This window comes from Priapulus caudatus, unplaced genomic scaffold, assembly GCF_000485595.1.
Source record: "Priapulus caudatus unplaced genomic scaffold, Priapulus_caudatus-5.0.1 Scaffold248, whole genome shotgun sequence".
NCBI lineage: Eukaryota > Metazoa > Priapulida > Priapulimorpha > Priapulimorphida > Priapulidae > Priapulus > Priapulus caudatus.
The window spans coordinates 242,988-263,561 of NW_014577309.1; the positions used below are offsets into that span (position 1 = coordinate 242,988).

Genomic DNA, 20,574 nt, shown 5'->3' on the forward strand with positions numbered 1-20,574 from the left:
TAGATATGATAAACGAAATGTGGCTACAATGAATCATTGAATGGCTGGCTGGTAATTCCCCCATCCATGCCATGGTTCCCCTCCCATCAAAACGGTGTTTTTTCTTAATTTCCACCTGATGATGTATACTATTTTTGTTTACATAGGTCAGTGGATGTTTCACCCATCTCCGAAATGTGTCAACTCAGGTTAGTATATCATTTTTCTTTCCTTTTCACACAATTTTAGTAAATAGGAGGGCCTTCCTTTATATATACTGTACTGTAGTAACTCCACCCGTGAAGCCTGTCACTATCCTGCCAGTCCTGTGGCAGTGCGAATTAATGACTGCAACAAGTGAGTATAGGCCTAAATACTGAAGAATCTACAGAAAAATCCATACCTAAACTATACGCCAAAGGAGACCATCTATATTCTTGAATCCACTAAACTTGGGGTTTTGTTGTGATCGACATGTTTACGTTCATGAATGTATTATGTGGAACTAATATAGGGACTCATTACAGTTCAAACAAAAGCAGATTCGTGCATCTCACTCGACTATACATCATGTACATAGTAAAAGTATAGTGCACTCGGAAAATTTCTTTTCCGGATTCTAGAACATGCCGAAGAAGTTGTGGAAGTTGGGAAAACTGAACCACGTAGCGATCGCCTGCCCCAACCTCGAGGCTGCCATGGACTTCTATAGGGATGTACTGGGAGCAACTGTCGGTGAACGTATGGTGGGTTTGTCAGTTATACGTCAAGCTGATCCTATTGGTGGTGTGAAGTATGTCTAAGAACAACAATATATATCTGTTGATGCGAAGAAGTAAGTGTAAGAACAACTAGCCACCGCATGCTTTGTTGGTGCAAGTGTCAGTACTTGGTAAAGCTGAGTAAGGGTCTAGCAGCAGTACAGTGCGCGCACACATCGCCAGTGTGTATGTTAGTTTTTGTGAAGCTTTTACGATGCTTCATAACAAACAAGGTGAACAGATAACAAACAAACAACAGCATAAACAAGCAGAATAAACAGAATGACCAGGATTCAACAGAATAAACAGAATAAACAGGATAACAAACAAACAGAGAATTATGGAAAATACTCACTTCTTTGAGAGAAGAATAGGATAGCTAATGATATCCATCAAAATAAATATGATTAATAAAGTTATTATTATTGATTAAATATTTAGTTTGATTGAATTTATCATTATTTCATTGAGTTTTGATGTAACGTGCATGCCTGTCCACTTGTGTTATCTATTTAGCCCCAGAAAGAGCATGGAGTATATACAGTCTTTGTGACCCTTGGAGAAACGAAAATCGAGGTGAAGTATTATATTTATTGGTATATGATTGGGAACTAGCTGTATTTTACATAATGTATTGCTGTGGTATAACACGATGGAAATACATTGGGTTCATTTAAACAGTGCTTGGTGTGATTGTTTTAAAATTGTGTTAACTGATATCTAGTCAACGTTACTTTATCAGTGAGTAATTTGAAATCTCAGTCTTAGGTATTCTTGCATGGCATGCAAATTTCAGGGTGTCTTTTCATGCAATTTGGCAGCCATTTAACACGCTGATAAACCGGTATAGCTGATCCAACCTAGCAATATTGTTTAGAGAGGTCGTGCTTATCTCGCACGGATGGATAGGTTGGTTGCTCGTACGATAATGTGATGGGTGCATGTTGCAGCTCCTGCATCCACTTGGTGAGAACAGTCCAATCAGTGCATTCTTGGAAAAGAACAAGATGGGCGGAATGCACCACATCTGTCTGGAGGTAAGACTTCACTCCCATGGCTCTCTACATAGCAGCAGAATAATTATACATCCATGTCTGTCAACTTGCACGATTTAGAAGGGAGTGATGCCATCTTGACTTCGTGTCATGATGGAAAGACAATGATCATGAAAGAAGAACTAAAACACGAATTTGTGCTACGTTTCCAAGGTATACACCAAGTAACTAGTGACAGTGGTATAGGTTGGGTATGTAGCCAAGCGGAATATGCTCATGTCCCATCAATGTGTTGACTTCACACGCTGTGTTTACAACTCCAGTGCATAATATATACATAGCACTTCGGTTATATGTGGATGGCTTTATTTTCAATTTTAGTTTTCATAGATTAGTTTTCTTTTACAACATTTAAAGTTATTGGCTGATACGTGTGATGTATGTGAAAATAACGTAGCACGAGTAAATTATTTGAATATGGGTTAGAACTGCCCAGGTGAAGTTGATGTGTCACTGATCATTTCTTGACTTTCAGGTGAGTGACATCAATGCAGCTATTGCAGACGCCAAGGCTCACAATATCCGGACACTTGGAAAAGAGCCAAAAATCGGAGCACACAACAAGCCAGTCATGTTTCTGCATCCAAAGGACTGCAACGGTGTGCTAGTTGAGCTAGAAGAGGTCTAAGCATTGTCCAACTATTACTAGCCACAGTAGCCAGTGCAGAATTAACGCCAAAAACTAACAGAGAACTGAAAGTGACATTGTGCGCGTAAACGAGGATGTAGTACTTTTAATGATAATGAGTAATATCCTTTCATGATGTCGTAAGTCCAATTCGGTCTGGTGAGGGGAGGGGCTCTGCTTCTGGAAATCGAATATGTTGGATTGGCTACCTCTGCTCAATATTTGTTCTGTATCGATTAAAAATAACTAGAATCGGGTCACCCATGTAAGTGTCTATACTTTCTATGGTGTAGTTACTTTTCTACCAGGTGGGTAACTTGTTACATGTATTGTTAATGTTAAATTATTTTTTTCTTGCCGCATCCTGTTTGGATACTACCTACATTCAATACTCTTTCTATTTTACGACCTCCCTTTCTATACTTAAAGGCATACTAGGCCCATTGATTATGCAATGTTGACGAATGCTAGAGTAACTGGCACCTTGTGTAATTAATAAGTACATAACCTTACATCCAAACGCGTATTAGTTTGTCAAATATCACTGCTGGTTACTAAGGCTCAGGGTTTATGTCCCCCAGGGTACTGCCGGAACGTACCCTGGTCACTATTTGATATGGTTAGGATTAGGGTTAGGGAGTAGGCGTAGGCGACTCCCTAGACTCGTTAGTGGAGTAGGCGAGGTACGGTCCGGCATATTAGATAGTACCAGGGTACGTTCTGGCAGTATCCCGGGGGACATAGACCCTCTCAGCGTTACTAAGAAATGTCTAATTGAAATCCGCAGTCCAAGAAATCAGTTGTTTACAGTTTCAAACCGCTGCCAGCGAAGTGGGTGTGGTACAGATTTATAGTGCACCGGACATTTTCGCACGCATGCTCGGCCGTACGCAATGCTATCATCAGTGATTTCGTAAAACACGGACGCTCGTGATAAGGAAATTTTTGTCAGGGCTGTCCATGTGCGTCCGTGCTTAGTACGTGTGTTTTACTCCTTTTTCATGTTTAGTCCGTGGTCGTGGTTACACTGCTGACACCTCCATTTCACCTGGCGTCCAAAACATACGGGCCGCACAAATGTTTACGTCATCGCTTGACTCCTGGATGACATTTACGGCATGTAAATGAATATCAACAACCGATTTCAAGTCTTGCTTGTAATGTAACCAGCAGTGATATTGGACAAACTAATACGCGTTTGGCTATAAGGTTATGTACTTATTAACTACACAAGGTGCCAGTTACCCTAGCATTCGTCAACATTGCATAATCAATGGACCTAGTATGCCTTTAATACTTTGTCCTTTAGCAATGCACTAAGAGAATGGTAGCAATCATGTAGAGCTGTTCTATGACTAGTCAGTTATGTTATCATGAATCAAATTGGGTAAGAATTATATTGTTAATAATAAATATAGATTGTTGGCCGTATGCAATAGTATTTATTTAGTTGTGCAGACTATAGGATAGCACAGGAACTAGTCCCAGCGATTATGTGCGACGTACCAGAAATCAAATGTTGATTAATAAATGAAGTAATTGTTATTAACGAAACAGATGAGTTATTATCATTCTCCTGTGGAGTATTCTCCACAGACCCTATCACAATGACAAAGAAACACATTTTTTTATAAAAACAAGTGCTACTAATTAGGAAATTTAGCAGAGTCCACAATTTTTATCTCGCCTTGACATCGTCAAGATGAGCTATTGCCATGGGGTGTCGTCCGTCGTACGTCCGTCCGTCCGTCCGTCCGTCAACATTTGGCTACGGTCAACGATAACTCAAGAACAGTTTGACCCACATGTTTCAAATTGCATATAGTTGTTACTCTTATGGGAGAGATTTGAACGTCCTATTTTGGAGCGCGCCAGTCGACCTACATTCGAGCCACGTCCACTTTTTGGCAATAATGGAAATGGCCATAAGTCAGTTCAGGTTCACTGGATTTTGCTCATTTCTGGTATGTAAATGAATGAGGACTGGCTCCAAAACATATCACACAGGTTTTGTTTTTTTATTATGCAAATTAGGTAGATTTTGCCAATTTCACTATGCATTTCAGTGTCTGCCTACAGTCAACGACAACTCAAGAACCGTTTGACCCACATGTTTCAAATTGCATACAGTTGTTATTCCTATGGAAGATTTGAACGTCCTATTTTGGAGCACGCCAGTCGACCTACTTTTGAACCACGCACACTTTTTGGCAAAAATGAAAATGGTCATCTAAATTCATTCAATTTTGTTAAATTTTGGTATGTGAATGTGTAAGGCTAGCCCCAAAACAGTTGTTACTCCTATGGGAGAGATGACGTCGTATTACATTTATTTCGTCTAACTGGTTAACAACTCTACAATCATACCTATATACGTGTAATATTGTGTTTTAGATTCTTCATTACAGTAATTTGACTGGAATATTTTATTGTTTTTATTTGCGCGATATTCGAAAACCAAAATGGCGATCATTTAGGCAAAGCGCCATCTCTCATCAAGATTTCAGACTTTCAGATCTGAAACATTTATTTTCGCATTAAAAACTTATGCATATATCATTATCAAGAGTATATAATGGGAGACATGCTATATAATGGGAGTTCTCCCATATATACTCTTGCTTTATATATCCCCCCTCCCTCTTCTATCACACCCAAGGTGAGCTAGTGTCATTGACACTTTCATTTCTCAAATAAATGAGTAAACATAGTGACTTTGGGCACTGAGTAAGATGACTGCTCTGATATAATTAGTGAAGTTATGTATGGAATAGAAATGACAATTAAAGTATTATTACAAGTGTTGGACATTGGAACCTGTTAATAGAATGCCAAATCGAATGCAATTATTTTCAATTAAATTTTATTGTTTACATTCTGAGAGGTGTATCAAAACTTCACAGACAAGAGAATATGTCACAGAACATGCATTTTTCGTTTACAGAGAGGTGACAGTCGGCTTCAGATAAACCATCCTGTGTCACTACAAAATTACTTTAATGGGGGGAAAAACATCATGGCATACAATTTATCGAGAGGAAAACGAAACACATACCACATATCCAAGTACACAGCGATGTTTACATAGCAATACACGTATACCTACACGTGTATGAGTAACAAACGCGACTACTATTTCATGATGGTCAACTACTAAACTAAAGGAAATGCACCTTTAAAGGGCATATCGAGGTAAATAAACATGATCTAAAATAAAAACCCAGCAGACCGTAATTCATGTACATAGCTTATAATCGTTAGTCTCATTTGCTGAGTGCCCGTACATACTTCACAAGCAGGGCCATGCAACCTTACTGAGGTCTCTACTAACAATACCTTTTTCCAAAAGACCTTTACTATAAGGTTAATTAATCTGGCTAATTATCTGCCATGTATATATATATATATATACATATTTATATATATATCAGCAATTTAATTTTGTTGTATTCACTGCTGATATACATATTATACATATATATATCCACTTTTTCCCACTCTACAAATCCACCTCCCGTATAGAGCATGTAACCACATTCAAGCCGTTGATAACATCACATAGTCTCTGACTTTATTCATACAAGTTGCTACCTAAAACGAATTCACTATATTGCTAACGATCCAAAGTTTATACACGTACAGTTCTGATTGATAACTGCTGTGGCACAGACAAATGCACTTATTGCATGCGCACGCACGTACACACACGTAATGCACACATGCTCTCTTGAGGCCTCTCAACCTCACCTTACTTCTGTTTGTTCAAACCCGCGAAAGAACCCGAAACCTCGGAGACGAACACTCGCGAGAAAAACAAAACTGGGAGAAGCGACGCTGGCGCATTGCCAACCACAGGACGCCGACGCAACCTCGACAAATCACATCCTATAACCCGCTACGTCGCTACGCCTAACCCCGCTATGGCTCACGATCGACCCTCCGCGCTCAGCCGAAACGATACTGGCCTCTCGTCGCAGAGCACACTGCTGGCACCAAGGCTGCTGCCGCTGCCGCGTCGACCGCCGACAGAAGCATGACTAGTCGCAGTTTGTCACGGATCCCATCGACTGACAGAACGGCGACGGCAGACTGGAAGAATGCGGGGACCGCGCGGTCGATCGGCTCAGACCTTCGCCGGAACGCTGCCACCCTTGCTCTCCTCTTCGTGCAGCAGCACGCTGACGGCGTCCTTTATCGAATGGTAGATGATGTTCTTTATCTGCAAAGATGACGTGCGTCTTACTGCGTGAGCTCACCTACGATGCTACACGGTGCCGAGTGTCAGATGGGAGTGCGTGCGTGTGGAGGGGGTACTAATCGCAGCTGTAGCAGTGATTAATCTCACTTAGTGTTCTTGCTATATCATTCGGCCGGTGCATTATGTGCAAGCGACTAGTGGCCGACGAGCGGCTACGTGCGCCTGCGCCACCAGAGGGGCGCCGACCAGCACGGCGATCGGACGGAGAAACAAGCGCGCGTGCTCGCGGCTCTCACCTGCAGCTTGTCCTCGTGGTTCGTGTGCGTGTCCGACAGCTCCCTGAACTCCTGCGTGAGCGCGAAGCAGTGGCCGATGCCCTCTGGTGACACAAAGTCCTCCGCGACCTTGATGCAGCTGTGAAGGTTACGGACCTGCAGGGGTCGAAGACGCGAAATGATCACCACGTTACGCCACGACGCGTCGCGAACAAACGAATCGATCGAAGCGCAAGTTGTCGTTAAGATTAGGTGAGATGGCTAGTTCGACGAGTGATCCGATTCGATATTTTAAAATCGATTCCTCATCGCTTACCAAATGCACCGTGTAAGAGATTTCTCTTAACACGTTCAACGCTGCCTGGGTTAACAATGCACCTACCGCCCTGTGCTGAGATTTTCGCGTTTTTACCGCTTAGTCACCTATTACACAAAATGTTTTTGGCAGGTTTAACTAGCTATAAAATTATTTATAATTAGTGGCTAGTATAATATAGATATAAACTTACTCTCAGACATCAAAACAACACCGGAATCTATCACCCGTGATCTATCAAATCAAACACAACTTTCAGACATAAAAACGACTTCACAACACACGGCGGTCAAACGCCCTTTGGCGAGGTGAACTAAAAACATTACCTCAGTCCCAAAAACTCCCAAAATAACGTTCCAAACAACAGTAATGTATTGTATAAGTTATGTCATCTACTACTGGGGTTTATACAGTGACGCTATTGAATTGCTAAGCGTATAGCCCCTGCCATCTATAAGAGAACATAGTAAACGTTCCAAATTTTTATTTTTTTTTATTTTTTATTTTTGCCACGAGTATACTCGTGTTTCGCGGTCGTGCGTTTTGCAGGTTCGAACGAATATACTCGTGTTACGCGTTGAACGTGTTAAAATGTTTTATGAAATAATGTAGCTAATCGTAGCGCGTTACATGGTTAAATTGCTGTATAATACATGTAATATATTGTATAATGAAACGTAAGTTAACGTAATGACATAATTGGAGGTGCCCACACCCGTCAGCGTGCATCACCCCCTCTCGCCAGGGATGCCCCACCCACATGCAGCTCACCCCCTCCCCCCAATAATGTGCATCACCCCGCTCTCTGAAGATGCCCCACCCGCGCGTGTCAAGGGTTAGCACCGTCATGGTAACCTCACACAGGTCACCCCCTCCCCCGGGATGCCCCCCTCTCTGCCCTCACACAGATCACCCCCTCTTCGCCCTCACACAGATCACCCCCTCTCCGCCCTCACACAGGTCACCCCCTCCCCCGGGATGCCCCCTCTCCGCCCTCACACAGGTCACCCCCTCCCCCGGGATGTCCCCTCTCCGCCCTCACACAGGTCACCCCCTTCCCCGGGATGTCCCCTCTCCGCCCTCACACAGGTCACCCCCTTCCCCGGGATGCCCCCTCTCCGCCCTCAGCTCACACACAGATCAGCCCCTCCCCAGGGATACCCCCTCGGTGAACCCGTGATGGTGTACGTCCGGCCTCCTCCCCGCCCCTGCCCGCTGGACACGCCCCGCCGAGCGAGCCGGGGCCCGCGCCCCCGCGCCCGCCTCGCCCGCCCGCCCCGCCGCCCCCCCGTCGCGGGACTTCCCCCTTCCTGCGCCGCCCCCCCACGCGCTCGCACCCCCAGCGGGGGGGGGGGGGGCCCCCCCCCCCAGGTCCACCCCCCCGCTCCCCCCCCCTCCCGGCGCCCCGCGATGCTCCCGCCCCCTCAACTGCCCCTCACCCACCCCAGGTCACCCCTTTTTTTCTCGCTTGCCTCCTCTGGATGGCTCCGCCCCGTGTTTCTCCCGGCCGTTTTCTCTACTACTAGCGTCACCCGCTCTTTTTTGTGCTTCCGCGCCCCTTCCTGGGGTGTCCAAGTCTCGGTGTCGGGGGTCTGAGCGGCGCCGGATCAGTGCACCGTGTGGGAGCGCGCCCCCCCCCCGAAGCCCAGGACGTATGGAAGGACGCAGTCGCCGCGAGGAACTGTCACGATGCAGGTAGCCGGTCGACGCCGTACTCATCGCTAGAGCGTCTGCTGCCGCAGGGTAGCTGTCGAGTANAGAGAGAGAGAGAGAGAGAGAGAGAGAGATAGAGAGAGATGACTTGTCGTCAAACTTCCATTCGCGCATGTACACACATACGTGCGGTCATTTATCGAATATCACAGAGTACACTGACCTTCCTGAGCAGTTGACGTATCTTGTCAGCATCTTCTGCGGCAAATATGTGCCAGAGGGCGCCAGGTACTTCATCTTTGTCGCGCAGCCGCGCCCGCATAAAGATATCAGCATCCGCATGCTCCACAGCACGAATCGCCTCTGTATTATTAACAATAATAACAATAATGATGATTGTGATGATGATAATAATAATAGTAGTAGCTACAGCAGCAGCAGCAGCAGCAGCAGCACCACCTCCAGCAGCAGCAGTCGCAACAGCAGTAATAGTAGCAGTAATAGCAGCAGCAGCAGCAGCACCACCACCAGCAGTAATAGCAGCAGCAGCAGCAGCAGCACTATCAGTATTACCAGTAACAGTAGAATTAATGATAAGAATAAGAATTACACACCAGAATCACATTACCGGGTCAACGACGAGACAAGGGTGGAGGCAGGGGGTCAACGACAGGGCAGGGGTGGAGGCCGGTGGTCAACGACGGAGCAGGGGCGGAGGCGGGGGGTTAACAACGAGGGAGGGGTGGAGGCGGGTGGTCAACAACGAGGCATATGCAGAGGCGGGGGGGTCAACGAGCTACGAACCTTCGCGGTGGTCGTGTAGCGGGTCGTCGTCGGGGATGCCGACGTACACCATCACGTTCACCGCGTCCGAGATGTCCAGATGCAGATTCGTCGTCCCTTCACTCGGAAACATCGCCGAACCTGCCGCCGCAATAATATATATATATATATATNGAGAGGGAAGAGATCGAGAGCAGAGAGAGAGAGGAGAGAGAGAGAGAGAGGAGATGAGAGAGAGAGGAGAGGCAGAGAGAGAGATGAGGAGAGCAGAGGAGAGAGAGCAGAGACTGATGAGAGGAGAGAGGAGAGAGGACCGATGAGGCAGGAGAGATGCAGAGAGAGAGAAGATGAGAGAGAGACGAGGAGAGGAGCATGATGACTGAAGAGAGAGACTCTGAGAGAGAGAGAGACGAGAGAGACAAGAGATGACTTTGTCGTCAAACTTCATTTCGCGCATGTACACACATACGTGCTGTCATTATCGAATATCACAGGTACACTGACCTTCCTGAGCAGTGAGTATTTGTCAGCATCTTTCTGCCGCAAAATATTGTGCAGGAGGGCGCCCAGGTACTTCATCTTTTGTCGCAGCAGCGCGCCCGCATAAGATATCAGCATCCGCCATGCTCCACAGCACTGAATTCGCCTCTGTATTTTAACAATTAATAACCAATAATTGATGCTTGTAAATGATGATACATAATAATAGAAGAGAGTAGCTACAGCATCAGCAGCAGCCAGTAGCAGCAGCAGACCACCCCAGCAGAGAGCAAGCAGCCCACAACTAGAGTAATATAGCAGTAATAGCCAGCAGCAGCAGCGCAAGCAGCAGCACCACCACCAGCAGCAGCAAGCAGCAGCAGCAGGCAGGCAGGGAGCAGCAGGCAGCAGCAGCAGCAGCAGCAAGCAGCGCACCACCACCACCACCACCAGCAGCAGCAGCAGCAGCAGCACCACCACCACACACCAGGCAGCAGCAGCGCAGCAGCCAGCAGCAGCAGCCACCACACCACCCACCAGCTAGCAGCAGCAGCAGAGCAGCAGCAGCAGCCAGCAGCACCATCAGTATTACCAGTAACAGTTAGAATTAACTATAAGATGATAAGAATTACACACCAGGAATCACATTACCAGGTCAACAACGAGACGGGGTGGAGGCTGGGATCAAGGACGGGGCAAGAGTGGGCGGGGGGTCAACGACGATACAGGGGTGGAGGCGGTGGTGGGGGGGGGTCAACGACGGACGGGTGGAGGCAGGAATATCAACGACGAGGCAGGCGGTGGAGGCGGGCGGTCAACGACAGGGCAGGGGTGGAGGCCGGTGCGTCAACGACAGAGAGCAGGGGCGGCAGGCGGCGATGTCAACGACGGGCAGGCTGGCGAGGCGGGGCGTCAGCAACGAAGGATATGCGGAGGCGGAGGAGGCGTCGCGACGAGCTACGAACCTGCGCGGTGGGTCGCGTGTAACGGGTCATCCGTCGGGATGCCGACGTTACACATTCACGTTCACCGCGTCCGAGATTGTCCAGATGCAGATTCGTCGCCCCTTCACTCGATGGAAACATCGCGAACCTGCCGCTCCGCAATAAATATACTATACTTATTATATTTATTACATGATAATATACATATAATATGACTAATCCACACACTCACTCACGCACGCCCGCACGCACGCACGCGACGCCACGCACGCACGCACGCACACGCACGCACGCACGCACGCACGCACGCACGCACGCACGCACGCACGCACGCACACACATATTAGAGGGTTCCTCCACTTAAGTCATTTTTAAATATTTCTTTTGGGAGTCTTTCATGAGTCTTAAAAGGACCATTTCTACGACCGAGACATTTTCAAAAGCAATTTTTAAGCAGCATAAACACCACGTGCTGCACGAAAAAAAGGTGAAAAAGAAAGCAGCGAAAACACGAAGAAAACGACCCTGAGCGTTAAGCAACGAAAACAAAAGAGAAAACGATCGCGAGTCGTCGGGTGAGTACCGTATGCGTTGTACATCTTCGGGCCGAGGTCAGGTCTGACGAATATCTCTGGAAGCCTGGAGCAGAGGTTGAAGCAACCATCCCTGCGCGTGTACTGAGGAATCGGAATGTGGCACATGAGGTCTTCGAACCTGAAAGAGGGAAGGAAGCGTGGATGTAACAGGCGATGGTGAAGATATCCACCACATTCGTATGATGGTCACAGGTATAGGAGCATCCGTCCTGCGTGGTAGAGAGGTTTGCTGTCTGAGGGAAGGGAAACCTATCAGGCGACAGCGAAGATATCCACCAAATTCGTATGATGGTCACAGGTATAGGAGCATCTGTCCTGTGTGGTAGAGAGGTTTGCTGTCTGATACAAGGCAGTAAGCAGGGACACATTAGGTGACAATGAAGATATCCACCAAATGCATACGATGGTCACATACAATATATGAGAACAACTGTCCTGTGTGGTAGAGAGGTTTGCTGTCTGATGGAATGGAGAAAGCATGGACGTATCAAGTGACAGTAAAAATATCCACCACATTCGTATGATGGGCACAATATATAAGAGCATCTGTTCCGTGTGGTAGGGAAGTTTGCTGTCTGATACAAGGCAGGAAGCAGGAATGTAGTGTCAGGTGGCCGTGAATACATCCACCACATACGTATGACGATCACAGCTATAGGAGTATCTGTCTGTATAGGGAGGTTGGCTGCCTGATCGAAGGAAGAAGAGGAGGGGAACCTGTGTGTAGGAAACCTCAGGAGAGACTTACCTATCAGGTAGAAGGGTAAAGAAATCCTCTCCTGGTGGCCAATCCTTTAGCTTAAGCAGTATCGACTCACCGTTGTCATCCTTGATTGTCCGTTCTGCGAAGTGAATCGTGAAGATAGGGTTATTTACGCAATGACGATGACCAATGACTAAACCCAATGATCAATCACTTATAATCAATTATATATATAATATATTATATATATATATATAGTATATATATATCAATTATAAGCATGATAAACTATTTTAAACGAATGATCACATTAAATACACCAGTCTCGACGCACTTCGGCCCCGCCGTTTTGCCACGTAGCGCACAGCTCGCGGTGAAGCCGCGCCCCCCAACAGCGAAATACGCCGCCCCTTTTTGTCCACTTAGACAGATACCTTAGACAGGGGTATTGAAAACGAACTTCCGCGAAAACTGGGCGCCAATCCACACGACATTTCCCGATGGACGGCAGGAGGCCATCTCCAAACGGCCCCTAAACTTTTTTGGGCTTTTTGGGGGCGTGGCGCGCCTCATGGCTAAGACGTCGTGGACTCCTACAAGAAACCTCAAGAAATGCTGTCAATCAGCGATGAGACGACGCTCGCTCATGGCCGCTACGCGATGACGTGCGCTTCTGCGCGAGTATAGCGTTATGTCTATCACAGAGCTTTAACGAAAGTCTGGTACGGGCGCTCCACGTGGGGGGCGCGGTCTAGATGCTATCTCCAAAAGCGGCGCCGCCTGGCTGCGTACGTGCCACGTTTTCGACCAACCTCCTGACCCCGCGCTGCCTTGGTGATGGCACGTCGTGCGAGCACTGCGCTGGCGTGCCGGGCGTGGCCGGCGTGGCTGGCGTGGCAAACCAGCAGCAGCACCAAATACTTGCGTCCCTGCTAGCTGCGCTGCAGCCGCGCGCTCTGCGGAGGCAGCAAAAGCAGCAGCAGCAGAAATGCCCTCCCCCAAGGTCGTCGCCGTAATCAAGCGTGTACGTCTCACAAAAACTGCGCCGATGTTACGCTTCCCGCTATACGGATTCGCGCCGCCCGCCCTCCTTCAGCGCAAGCGAATTCGATATAGCGGGCAGCGCCGAGGATGCTACATACAACACCCGCGGTCCCGCGTGCGCCAGTCCGCGGAAGGGCCGGCCGTTAACGCTCTCGGCGGTCGGGGAATAACGCCATACTTTTGCGCAACGCCATCTTGTACCCGTCTCTCTGGTTGCGATACATGATTGCGCACTTGAACAGAACTGCCAAAATACTTGCAAGTAGCACTGCAAGCACACCACCATAACAACCACAAGAGAAAAATCGAAACTAGGAAAGCAGGAGAAATGAACCTCACGTGATTCAAGATCAAATGCGTATAACGGACTCCCTGGGTTCTTGGTTATGTATAGCCGAATGCCAAGAGAGTTGCACAGAATCCTGCGCATACAAAATCGGGGAGTCCGACGGTAATACAATCGCTATTCGATGCCGGAGTCAACTCCTGTAGCGCACGCAGCTGCCCTACGGTCGCCCTACTCACTCGTGAGCTTTTCGAATCCGTCCCAGAAGACGTTTCATCGGGTAGTCCGTGATCGTGGCGCCTGTCTTGCAGTTGATGAGGTCGTTCTTCACGTCGCCGAAGTCGCGAGTGAACGAGGCCGGCTCCCACAGGTCTCTGTTCAACAGCTTGTGGTTGCCCGACACGACCACAGGCTGCAAGCAAGCACCGCAGATTCGAGATCGATCAATTACTCAGCTTTCGTGGGCAAGGCAGAAACGAATTTAAACGTGTACGAACACACGGCTGCATGCCATTGCGGCAACATGACACATCTGCAAGAGAAGTATCTCCATAGCACATCACGTTATGTTGCACATGAACTAATAGCACAGTTGTACGTTGTACAAACCGTCCACCTGAAGACTACACACGAAAAACAGACGCGCTACAACAGGAATTCACCGATCGCCGCCCCCCCGTCACCCCAGCGCCCAACACCGCCGTCGCCCGTCCCGTCACCCCAGCCGCCCCCACCGCCGTCACGCCGCGTCCGCGTCACCCCCGCCGCCGTCGCCACGTCCCACCACGGGCCCCCCACCGCCCGTCGCCGCGTCCGGTCACCCCAGCCGTTCCCACGCCGTCGCCACGTCCCACCCCAGCCGCCCCCACCGCCGTCGCCGCGTCGCGTCACCCCCGCCGCCGTCGCCACGTCCCACCACGGCCGCCCCCACCGCCGCTCGCCGCGTCCGGTCACCCCCCGCCGCCGTCGCCACGTCCCACCACGGCCGCCCCCACCACCGCGTCGCCGCACAGTCCGTCACCCCAGGCCCCCTGCCCCCCGCCGTCGCCGGCGTCCCGTCACCATCGCCGCCGTCCCGTCACTCCCGCCGCCCCCCACCGCCATCGCCACGTCCCATCATCCCCGCCGCCCCCCGGCCCCCTGCCGCCCACCACGGCACCCCGCTCGCCGCCGTCCCACCACCGCCGCCGCCGCGTCACGTACCTGGCCGCGCTTCCACTGGTCCTGGAAGAGCTTCATGTTGGCCGGGTTGGTGGGGTCGTGCAGCCTCAGCAGCGCGGCCGTCGCACAGCACAGTGTGCGGCACGTCCGGGTACAGCAGCTTCGTCTCCATCATCGTACGCTTGACCGGCTTCAGCGCGTTCGACGTCTGCAGCGGCTGAAACATGAGAACATCCCTCCGTTCGTTCGTTCATTCGTTCGTATTGTCGTTGATGACGATGATTCGATCTTTGTCCGCGGATCTCATCGCGCAGGTTTCCCCCCACGTGGATTTCCCGCAATGCATCCACCCAAGACGCAGCTAGCGTCACACAGAAACGGTTCGACAAATGTCGTTTCATTTTCACGAATCGTTAAGAAAACATCTCGGATACGCGTCTTCCGGCTGAAGACAGTCTTTCCCTTAACACACTCGCAGACTCTCTATCGCCCTCAACCAAACAGGTTTCGACTCTCGGGTTGAAACCGTTAGCTACACATAATAATTAATGAAAGTGTCAATGACACTGTAGCTCACCTTGGGTTGTATATAAAAGAGAGCGGCGGATATATAAAGCAAGAGTATATATAGGAGAACTCCCATTATATAGCAATCTCCCATTATATACTCTTGAATAATGATATAGCATAAGTTCTGATGGCGAAAATAAATGTTTCAGATCTGAAAGTCTGAAATCTTGACGAGAGAATGGCGCTACGCCTAAATGATCGCCCATTTGGTTTTCCGAATATCACGTAAATAACAATCATGCGCGGAGCGACAGCGCTCATCTAACGTCTTACTGCGGTGACTCTGTGGTGGAGTGGTGGGATTCTAGTAAAACCCTGTTAGTCCCAAATGTGTTCACAATACACGCCGAAACAGTGGAATGCACAGGAATGTATCAGAGAACCTTCTCAAAGGAATGTTCATTGGGATCGTATTGAAGATTGCCAACGAAATGTGCGCACTCGTACGTTTAAGGGTCTTTCAGATTAAGTGGAAGCTCTCACGTACGTAGTAGCAACAACTATTTCGTCCACAGAACGGAGAATAGGTAAGGCACATCCATCCATTTACCTCGCTAAGCACTACAGGCTTGCAAATTGCAATAGAGAGCTGGCCACTGTAACCAATTACGGCAAGCAAAAAACTGCAACCAACACATGCACTGGCAGCAGCCACTGGCAGTGGCATTACGTTACATGTAACATACTGACGCGACAGAATGGCCATAGAAATTATACGATTTAAGCGAACATACATCCTTCTTTAACCCATTTTATGCTTTGAAATTTCATTGTGAACATTGTAAGCCTCAGACATCAGGCATGTATAGATTCTACTAGCAAACCCGCAGTCAAATTCTTTCTACAGACAGTCAACAAATACAAGTTTAACCCTCCTCTTGAGGGTCAAAAGGTTATCCGACACTTACTCTTCGCATGTCAGCAGAAGGGACATTTCATCGGTCCTTTCAATAAAGCCATAAAAATACTAGGTCACCGCTGAAAACAAAAAAGTTTCATACGCGGTCCGTCAGACCATGTCGCTCAGAAAATGTCTAAAATCTGCCCTGTGCTCACTGACGCTTTGACCTGTGACCTCAATTTCGCACAGTGATGGCTTTCCCTACCATGATGCATACACCGACTATCAGCGAGCCTAGTCGAGCCGTTTAGATTGTGCCGCAATTCTGCATTTCCTCCCTATACCTTAAGTTAAGGAGTGAATGTTCCCCCTTCTTTTACACCTCTCTGACCTTTGACCTTTGACCCAGCCTTCGACATGCCCAACTCGTTTTGACGATCCCCCCAATGTGCCGAAATCGTGACCGTACGTCGAGCGCGTTAAGATTTTGTGCCCAACTGTTGACGGCACGCGCACGACACGGACGCACGGGGCAACTACGGGGTACGAGAACCTTTCACGCTTCGCCGGACCTTCACATCGTTTCAATTGGTGACCCTCTTTTCGGCGGGCCTTTTTTTTTTTTTTTATCTTACGGTGTGACATTTAATTACTATCATCCGGAATGTTCATACCTATCAGTGGTGTCGCAATGTTCCGTGCACGGGACGATCAAGCGATTCTACAAGCTGCATCTGACTATGTCAGATGAGCTAAAAACACTAAAGAGTAAAGTATTCCAGTCAAATTACTGTAACGAAGAATCTAAAACACAATATTACACGTATATGGGTATGATTGTAGAGTTGTTGACCAGTTAGATGAAATAAACGTAATAGGACGTTGTCATCCCTCCCATAGGAGTAACAACAGTTACTGTTTTGGGGCTAGCCTTGCACATTCACATACCAAAATGGGTAAAACTAATCCCCGGGCACTCTGGCAGGGCGAGCCCACAGTGTAGGGGTGGTCGGGTAGGGTAGGGTCGGGTAAGGTAGGCCTAAGTTGAACCCTGACCCTAACCCTAACCCTAACCCTATTCCTAACCCGGCGGAGTGAGTAACCCTAACCCTAACCCTAAACCTAACCTAAACCCTAACCCTAACCATACCCTACCCGACCACCCCTACATTGTGGGCTCGCCCTGCCAGAGTGCCCGGGGATTAGTCTTTTCCTACCAAAATTTAACAAAATCGAATGAATTTAGATGGCTATTTTGATTTTGCAAAAAAAGTGGGCATGGCTCGAAAGTAGGTCGACTGGCGTGCTCCAAAATAGGAAGTTCAAATCTCTTCCATAGGAGTAACAACTGTATGCAATTTGAAACATGTGGGTCAAACGGTTCTTGAGTTATCGTTGACCGTAGGCAGACACTGAAATGCATAGTGAAACGGCCAAAATCTACTTAATTTGCATAGTTTAAAAAAATATTAAAACCTGTGTGATATGTTTTCGGGCCAGTCCTTATTCATTCACATACTAGAAATGAGCAAAATCCGTTGAACCAGCTAACTTCAATTATGGCCATTTCCATTTTTGGCAAAAAGTGGACGTGGCTCGAATGTAGTGGTGTGCTCCAAAATCGGACGTTCAAACCTCTCCCATAGGAGTAACAACTATATGCAATTTGAAGCATGTAGGTCAAACGGTTCTTGAGTTATCGTTGACCGCAGCCAAATGTTCACGAACGGACGGACGGACGTACGACACCCCATGGCAATAGCTCATCTTGACGATGTCAAGGCGAGATAAAAATCTACTTAACAGGGATTGCGTGTACAGACACCGTACGTGGTTCAGTTCGCTGCCGTCGTATTCGCTTCGCATTATTCGCTAGTCGCGCGCTCGCGCCGCAGCCCCGACTGCGAGCGTCTTGCATACTCACAAGTTTCGACGTAGGGCTCAGAGCGAAGGGTGAGATGGGCGGCGGCCTCGCGCGAGCCTTGGAGCCCTTGGCAGACGGTAGCAGGCTCTGCTGTATGACGCTGGCCAGCACCGCGTCCAGGCCGCACGGCGCCCCCGAGAACCCTGCAACAAGCGAGAACGCGGCTAGAGACACACGAAAGAATGTCTACAAAGACGCAACATGTGAGAACGCGGCTAGAGACACACGAAAGAACGTCTACAGAGACGCAACAAGCGAGAACGCGACTAGAGACACGAAAGAACATCTACAGAGACTCAACAAGCGAGAACGCGGCTAGAGACACACGGAAGAACGTCTACAGAGACGCAACAAGCGAGAACGCGGCTAGAGACACACGGAAGAACGTCTACAGAGACGCAACAAGCGAGAACGCGCTAGAGACACACGGAAGAACGTCTACAGAGACGCAACAAGCGAGAACGCGTCTAGAGACACACGGAAGAACGTCTACAGAGACGTGACGCCGCGACGTCAGGCGTCATGTCAACTGCTGCCGGAAATGTAAAACATCAAACAAAATAATAATAATAAATGAATAAAAACGTATTCCAGACTTCATACGACAACACGTAACTGTTAGAAATAATGATTAGTTCTTCTGTCATTGTTTTACATGATATATGACATCCACGATGACAAATGTTGACAATCCTATGGACCTCGCCTACCAGACATAGAGGGAAGCACTGCAGCTAGACCGGTCACGGGTTTCGCTTGGTTCTGCTCGTGAGTGGGAAGCAGCAGAGATCCGATGGCACTAGATGGTGGATCAGCAGCAGTCTCAGTCTTTACCACCACCCTCTCCTTCTTTGCTCCGTCCGCGAGACGCATACTGATATTCTTCAGCATGTCCTGGTCGATAATTAATTAAACACGGTAATAATTAGTTAACTTAACGACCGAACAATTAATCGTTAGTGGAACGTACGGCTATGCAGAATGTAGAATTTTAGAATTAACATTAGCCTCAACTTTACTATATTTAATATGTATGCCCCCCTCTCTATAGCAACTAAATCTCTGCACCTCTTTGTAGCCTCCTCTCTCCGGCTGGGTACTCTTCTTCTTCGAGCCCTGGCTGCACGGACAATTCTCCGGAATCTTCCACTTGGACCTGACCTTGTGCACGAGCTTCCGAACCTTCCACAGCGCTGCGAGAACAAGAGAACATCAATTATAAACAACGCACCCCCAAGTCACGGCCGGGAAAAGTGCCATTCTGTTGCAGAGTAAATACACATTACACTGGAGATAAACACAGAAATGCATCCACCGATCGATGCCCTTTGCTACGACACCTGAAATTCTAATTTACTACTTCACAATTATCTTGCCAGTCGGTGTTGGTGGGTTACCACGGTGACAGCGACGACTTACCGTCAGCCGGTATGATCTGTGTAAACATCATCTGTTTCTCGTTGTGCCAGATCTTATCCTTGTAGTTGCATATCAACCAGTTGTATTCATCTCGATCCTTGGTGAATGAAGTCACCACACTATACGTGCAGCAAATAAAGGAAGACATCAACACACCACATTGCTTACATGTGTAAAAATAAAGGCAGCCACTTGCAAATAAAGATGAGGCAGTACTGCTAAAAGGTTACCCGTCCCGGACTGGAGGGACGCCATTTCCAAAGACCGACATAAAGCGAAAATACACGTACCAGAACCCGTAAATACACATGCATCTACTATTACTTGCAGCACTGCTAACGATTTCATCCAGAAAACCCAAAACTTCTAAATTCTGGCTGTCACTTCTCCAGTGGATCGACTCCAGAAGAAAACCCGAAAAGTGGTGGCCCTGGGGCATACCTAGCAGGCGGTGCGTCACTGGCCTCCTTGGACTCTGTGTCCTTCATGCGCGTGCGGTAGCAGTCGAGGCAGACAACGAAGCCGCAGCGGAAGCAAACCCAGTGGAAGTTGAAGAGAGTCGTCATGCACACGTCGCACATCTCGCGCACACCCTGCACGACTCGCTTCCACGCCGCCTCTGTTACGCGTGCGAGAGAGAGAGAGAGACAGAGATGCAGGGTACGGTTACATCATCACGTGCACGATTGCTCGCGTTTGCTCACAATGCGCATATAATAAATAGCAGAGTGTAGAAAGGGTGGAAGAGAGAGAGAAAGATATGTAGGTAGCGAGAGAGGGAGAGAGAGAGAGAGAGAGAGAGAGAGAGAGAGAGAGAGAGAGAGAGAGAGAGAGAGAGAGAGAGAGAGAGAGAGAGAGAGAGAGAGAGAGAGAGAGAGAGAGAGAGAGAGAGAGAGAGAGAGAGAGAGAGAGAGAGAGAGAGAGAGAGAGAGAGAGAGAGAGAGAGAGAGAGAGAGAG

At 48.3% G+C, this 20,574-nt stretch overlaps 2 protein-coding genes across 2 annotated transcripts in view; one reads left to right on the plus strand and one right to left on the minus strand.

Annotated features, from left to right (window-relative positions):
* Positions 1 to 146: 146 nt before the first annotated feature.
* On the plus strand, positions 147 to 2,915 carry LOC106808012 (methylmalonyl-CoA epimerase, mitochondrial-like; the record flags this gene model as incomplete). The annotated part of the gene is given in 5 exon segments (XM_014810553.1): positions 147 to 188; positions 603 to 725; positions 1,257 to 1,316; positions 1,691 to 1,777; positions 2,271 to 2,915. Coding segments are annotated over 5 exon segments (465 nt in total), but the record flags the coding sequence as incomplete, so codon positions are not given.
* Positions 2,916 to 5,269: 2,354 nt separating this feature from the next.
* The window catches only part of LOC106808010 (lysine-specific demethylase 3B-like), a 17,322-nt gene continuing 2,017 nt past the window's right edge, over positions 5,270 to 20,574 (minus strand). Inside the window, 15 exon segments of the mRNA XM_014810551.1 lie at positions 5,270 to 6,642; positions 6,918 to 7,157; positions 9,089 to 9,228; positions 9,670 to 9,789; positions 11,656 to 11,786; positions 12,417 to 12,510; positions 13,941 to 13,968; positions 13,970 to 14,113; positions 14,905 to 14,976; positions 14,978 to 15,079; positions 18,198 to 18,340; positions 18,908 to 19,091; positions 19,266 to 19,390; positions 19,617 to 19,735; positions 20,058 to 20,235. Coding sequence (XP_014666037.1) covers positions 6,547 to 6,642; positions 6,918 to 7,157; positions 9,089 to 9,228; positions 9,670 to 9,789; positions 11,656 to 11,786; positions 12,417 to 12,510; positions 13,941 to 13,968; positions 13,970 to 14,113; positions 14,905 to 14,976; positions 14,978 to 15,079; positions 18,198 to 18,340; positions 18,908 to 19,091; positions 19,266 to 19,390; positions 19,617 to 19,735; positions 20,058 to 20,235 — 1,916 coding nt within the window. The 3' untranslated portion in view covers positions 5,270 to 6,546.